This window comes from Sphaerodactylus townsendi, linkage group LG01 (genome assembly GCF_021028975.2).
Source record: "Sphaerodactylus townsendi isolate TG3544 linkage group LG01, MPM_Stown_v2.3, whole genome shotgun sequence".
Classification (NCBI taxonomy): Eukaryota; Metazoa; Chordata; class Lepidosauria; order Squamata; family Sphaerodactylidae; genus Sphaerodactylus; species Sphaerodactylus townsendi.
In genome coordinates, this window is record NC_059425.1 from 41583586 (window position 1) to 41590156 (window position 6571).

The 6571-nt window shown below is 38.7% G+C and overlaps 1 protein-coding gene across 31 annotated transcripts in view; it reads left to right on the top strand.

Annotated features, from left to right (window-relative positions):
- NRXN1 (neurexin 1) overlaps positions 1-6571 on the top strand; it is a 1129265-nt gene that overhangs the window by 403007 nt on the left and 719687 nt on the right. For all 31 annotated transcript variants that reach the window (XM_048518867.1, XM_048518884.1, XM_048519026.1 and 28 more), the window contains one exon: positions 5267-5568. In XM_048518867.1, coding sequence (XP_048374824.1) covers positions 5267-5568 — 302 coding nt within the window. The remainder of the gene's footprint in view (positions 1-5266; positions 5569-6571) is intronic.

The following is a 6571-nucleotide window of genomic DNA, read 5'->3' on the forward strand; positions in this document are numbered from 1 at the left end:
CCTCCCCCGCAAAAAATTAGGCTGCTCATTTGTCTTATCTCACTGTGATCATGAGAGAGGTCAGCAATGAGATTCAAGCACCCCTTTGGCTTATGCTCTGGCAGTGGTGGTGATTGAAGACTGCTATGGCTTCTTTCAGGGAACCCGGATGAGAAACGGGAGAATGATATCAAAAGCCTAGCTCATTGAAAGGAACATAGAGGATTTGTTTTGCTTGATGAGTGAAGTTTAAGATGAAATAGGAAGCTCTGTACCATTTGCCAGCTGGCCCACAATGGCTCATTTAACAACTGTCTTAGCTCGAGATGTGACTTGAAATTATTGTGTTAAATATACAGCTGGGAGATTTTTTAAAAAAATCCAATGCAGACTGGAGGTTTCTCCGTATGTCATCTGGTCATCAGCTAACATATTGTTGCATACCAGTCAATGGAAGGGAATGGACTGTTTGAATATTCTGCTGTGTCTAAATTTGGAATTGCTATGACAATCAGTGATAGAGGATCATTATTGCAACTGAGCAGCCAAAATAAGTCTGGACTATTGACGTTAAAGAAGGAAAACTATGGAAATAAATAATTAAAATTAACATCAAAGTAGAGAGTCCTTGGTCTCCATATTCAATCAGCCCAGTACGGAAAAGAGGAAAAGCCCATATTGGCTGCTGGAAGGCACTGTTTTGAACCAGGATTCACATGTGCTACAGTGGCTAGGGTCTATTCTAGACTGTGTTGTTTAGTCCTCCCAAGTGCTGTGCATGAGGGCTCTGCAACATCAGTTCGGGTGATTGATGAGAAGTGTGAGGCTTCAGGATTGGCCAGACCTGGTCTAAATAATGGGAGCCTGTCTTATGGCCTTCTCCAGTTTCAGAGAATCTGACCCAAACAATGAAGTCACCAGAACAGCCCTTCCCTGGCTCCATCAAGCATTCTTTCATGTGAGCATGAAAGGAGCAGCAGTGGCGTAGGAGGTTAAGAGCTCGTGTATCTAATCTGGAGGAACCAGGTTTGATTCCCCGCTCTGCCGCCTGAACTGCGGAGGCTGATCTGGGGAATTCAGATTAGCCTGTACACTCCCACACACGCCAGCTGGGTGACCTTGGGCTAGTCACAGCTCTACGGAGCTCTCTCAGCCCCACCCACCTCACAGGGTGTTTGTTGTGAGGGGGGAAGGGCAAGGAGATTGTAAGCCCCTTTGAGTCTCCTGCAGGAGAGAAAGGGGGGATATAAATCCAAACTCTTCTTCTTCTGAAACATACAAGGATTAATTGTGCATTTGTTTTCCATCAATCTGTTCTTTAACAAATCAGCCTTATACAGTGGTGGGATTCAGCAGGTTCGCATCAATTTGGCAGAACCGGTTGTTAAAATGGTGCCTTGTAAACAACCAGTTGTTAAATTATTTGAATCCCACCACTGGAAATAGTTGTTAAATTATTTGAATCCCACCACCGGAACCAGTTGTTAAATTATTTGAATCCCACCACTGGCCTTATATCCTCACTGGTAAGAACCACAGTCATGAAATGTTGGGTCTAACAGCCCTTTGACCTTGCAGGGGGCAATGACACTGGAAACAGGAACAGGAAGAAGTAAAGCAAGTCTGAAGTATCCCACAAGCCATCTGTTGATGAATAGGATTGTAAAGCTTCATTAAGAGAGAAGAAATGCCCATGTTGCTGTTACTCATGACATATCCTGGCATTGCAGGACATGATAATCTTGTTTTAGATGCTTGTTAGGAAATGTTGGACAAATTCTGTGGAGTGCATAATCCATTTTTGATATTGATTTGAAGAAGGAACTTACAGCCAACAACTGAGTATTTAAAGATTGCCTTCCTGTTATTTTCTGATACACCTCCAACAAGGTACATATTAAAAAGATGTTTGTCAGTACTGGCAACTGCACTGCTTTGATCTTTCCAGGGACAATGTTCATTATATTTCCTCTTTTTTATTTCCTTATCAAGAGTTGCAAAGTTTCTGATTGGGCTTTATATGTCCCTCAAGAAAAATGCCAGATTAGACCTTGTATTTTTTTAAAAAGACGACCCTGACTGCAGATACAAAGGAATTATCTTCCTGAATTTTTTTTGTATTCTTTCAGCCCTACATCTTCTTACTACATTCTGGTTCTTTCTGACATCTTTCATTATATTTGCCACAACTTGACTTATGCTGATCAGGATTGAGACTTGACATGTAAGGCACATGAAAGTGGGAGACACTTGCACATGGCTCCAAAACCAGCTGTGGCAGCCATATTTTGTCATGAGTACAAGGATGGTGGTGGTGGTTGGTGATCCGAATGGTGCTGTTGGAAAGGATTTTACTGTCCCCATTTGACAAACACATTCTAATTAGGACTCACAGTTTATGGCTGAGGTGGATGATGAGGAATGGGTTTAAAGGACAGGTTGTTGGATATAGTGATAACAGTTCACAAATTTCAGTATCTTTAAACTCATTAAAACAGATGGCTATAATGCAGCATAGAGTTAAGCATGCTTCAGGGTAGTTCAGGAGAGTTAACTGTACAGACTTGTATGCTGTATCATTGCTGGCAGGTTTACATGCAGCTAAGCGTTTCCTGAATAATGACAAACATATTTTATCCATTTAGGTAATATGATTCCTCTCCCCCTAAATATAAAATTTCTTTAAACTGGTGGGATGCTTCACGCAACAGCTTAATCAGTACATCTGTAATGCACACAACTTGTCCATATGACCCAACCAGCCCTTTCAATAAAATGTGGACACACCTTATGAATGTAACCACCTGAAATACAGATGGCCGGGCATTGGTATTAGATCACATGGCACATTCTTCACATAATAGGGAGATGTGCACACAAGCCAGAGAATTGTTCCTGTGTCCCATCATGGAACATATACTGTGAGAATGTTCCTCTACCAAATACAAATTAATTGAAATGCAATTTTCACACAATCCAGTACCAAGTTCAATGACTTCCAGCAATTTTTTATGTTGTAAATTTTAGTTATTGGATCTGTTTCCTGGATTCTTCTCCCTTTTTGTAAAATGGTAACTTTCCCTACATATACCTACCATTGTTGTTTCAAGATCTGCAACCAAGACTGTGATTTTGTCTATAGAGATTTTCATGTCAGCTGCATATCAAAATGTATATATTGGTGTTTGTGTTTGGAACACATAGAGTCTGATGCTAAAAATGGTTTATTGTGCCTAACTGGCTGTACAGAAGGACAGTTGAGGACTTATAATGGAATAATGTCCAAAAACAACTCCTTTAAAATAAGGGCTAAAAAGAGAAAGAAAGAAAAAAGTCTGGAGATAGCTGAGGCTGATTCCGCATGTGTCAAAAACAGCAGTGTGAAAACAGTGTGAAAATGGTGTAAAAGGGTTTAAAACAGTGTAAAAGGGTTTATACTGTTTTCACACCATTTTCACACCGCTGTTTTTGGCCCGTGCGGAATCAGCCAAAGGGTAGAAATAAGAAACCAAGCTTTTCTTAGACCCTTTCTATAGTTTGAGAAGTTTTAAAAAACTGCAGCACCCTCCATCCTTAAATGGTGAGGCCATGTTAAAAAAAAACCCACTTTTGAATTAATAACATTTGCTTCACTTCTGGGTACCCTTTAAGTAGTAATCATATTTTCAATTGCCAGTTTTGGAAAGGATGTCACCTCACTGGGGTGCTGTGTGGTTTCCGGGCTGTCACCCCACTGTTCAAGTGCATTTGGGTAGGCAGTTGGCAAACTCATCAGGTTACCACAGTTTGATCACTTCCAGATTACCAGTCGATAATGGCAGTTATGCTAGAATTCACATACAGCAGCTCAGTAATTTGAATATAGCCCCCTCCCAATGCAAGACACTGTTATTTACATCCTTTCAAGTTACTCATTACTATTTTATTTGTCTCCTCTCTATGTTACTTGATGTGTGCTTCTTTCTCTTTGTTTTCTTCTCCTTCTGAAGAAATTTTAGAAACTTCTAGGATCTCATATCTGCATTTTATAGCTCATATTTCTCTGTACATTTTCACTTAGATTGAAATATTAAAAATAATTAAAGAGGTGAATTAGGAGATGATTCAAGAAAAATACATCCTCATTTTACTTTTTAACTTATGGGGATTTGGGTGAGTCTTAGAACAGATAGCGTGCACTACAATAAAATTGGGAGGGCAGAGTCACAAAACATTACACATTTCAACAAAATAAGACGCTCCCAAGTCAATGCTTCTCCTATGATGGAGGCAAATGAGTGCTTCCTGAAGTCACAAAGGAGATGAACTGGAAAAAAAACAAGATTGGCTCTTTGCTTTGGGTAAGACAGAAATGAGCCCCAGGAAACACATCATCAGGCACCACAGCACTTGTAGCATCATGTTGTAGATCACTGTAGTAAACCTTTATGCTGCCAAAAAGAGGGCAAAAGCCTCTCTGTTGACAACTGGAAACCCTTTATGGACTTCTTGCATGAGACAAAAAAAAATGATCTGATGATTTGTGGTTTTAAGGAGTAAAAATTAAAGATTTAGTTATATTAGAAAAAGGTGTGAATCTTTTCAAGGTTAGCAATTAAGATTTATTGGTTATTTGGTTATAATTAAGGAGCCAATGGTAAATCAACTATATTGGGTGTAGAAGAAATCAGAAGTATTTGATTTTTATTCTTATGTATTGTGACTTTGTCTATCATGAATGTTGGTATTATATGTCTTTTTTTAAAAAAAAAAAGGCATAGCAAAAGTCGTAATTAACCAATAAGGTTACATCAGGCCATATTGACTGAAATAAATAGTGCAGCAGGCCTGCCATTTTATGTTCTTAGACTTAACTAGCATTACCATCGCCTTCTTTATTGTACATTTCAAGTATTCACCAGATGCTCCCCCAAATGCTGAAGCTTTACAAAAAAAACCTAATGATTGTCAGCAAATACTTTGAACCAGATATTATATGTTGCCAATATTTGATTTATTCAATTTAATAATTATTTGATTTGCCAATACTTGATTTATTCAACTTTATATGTGGAAGTAAGCTGCTTTCTTCATTGTTCCCTTTAAAGTAAATTTGGAGTAGGTGTCCAGTGGATTTTTATGTACAGTTTATTTTTTTAAAAAAAGATTTCATATTGATGATGCTTATGAAAAGGAGAGAAATCTGTTTTTTGTGTGCGTGTGAATAATTATTTTTCAAGTTCCACTGATTCAAAGCTTTCCTTCCCTCTTCTCTCTTTCTTTCTGTGTCTCTTTCTCATTTATATAGGAAAAGAAGAATACATCGCAACATTCAAAGGATCAGAGTATTTCTGCTATGACTTGTCCCAGAATCCTATTCAGAGCAGCAGTGACGAAATAACACTTTCATTTAAAACTCTTCAGAGGAATGGACTAATGCTTCACACTGGAAAATCAGCTGATTATGTCAACCTTGCCCTGAAAAATGGAGCTGTCTCCTTGGTTATTAATTTGGGCTCAGGGGCCTTTGAAGCGCTGGTGGAACCTGTGAATGGGAAATTTAATGACAATGCCTGGCATGATGTCAAAGTAACCAGGAATCTGCGTCAGGTAACAGTACAATGGATACAGCAATAACTGACTTTGCTTCTGCCACAGCTAAGTGTTTGGTGATCTTGTAATTAGAACAACATGTCATTGAGTGTTTAGCAGACCTTTGAAATGTAGTGTTCTATATGTTTACCAAGAGATGGATCATTCCAGCAACTCATGAGCACAGGCACACCTAGAAAGCTGTTGTGGTTCCGGGTTGCTTTGAACTGCCTGATTGCTGTAATCACAGTGACTAAGCATCTGGGCAGTCTTTTTTACTGAACTGTCTGAAGGATGTGTTTTTCTGTTGCTGAAACTCAGTTTTTTAGTCTCTTGGAATCCATGAATTTTACTTGACTAAATCCTAGATGGAAAATAATAATAATAGTAATAGTAATAATAATAACACTAGGACAGCACTTAAAGCATCTTCAAATTGACAAAATCAACATCTGTCAGATTCAGAAGGCAGCCCTGCTGGGATCCACATGCATACTGTGCCAATACATTACAATGTCCTAGGTCTTTGGGTGACCCTTGAGTTGTAATGAAAGGCCAACAACAACCAACTAAAGAACTGGCAGCTGTGATATTAAACAACAACAAACAACAACAGCTATAATAGTAGTAGTAGTTGTTGTAGTAGTAGTCGTAGTCGTAGTAGTAGTAGTAATATGCTGATACATTACAACTTCCTAAACCTCTGAGTGAGGCTCGAATTGTAATGAAGGCCAACAACCAGCTAAAGATCTGGCAGCTGTGAAATCAACAACAACAACAACAACAACAATAATAATAATAAGATGATGATGATACATTACAACATCCTAGGCCTCTAGGTGGGGCTCAAATAGTAATGAAAGTCCAACAACCAACTAAAGAATTGGCAGCTGTGATATTAAACATAATAATAATAACACTTTCTTGGGAGCAGTTTCAGAGTGTAGCCATTTTGGTCTGCAGCAGAATAGCCAGATTTAAGTCAAGCAGCACCTTGGAGACCAACAAGATTTTAGGGGTA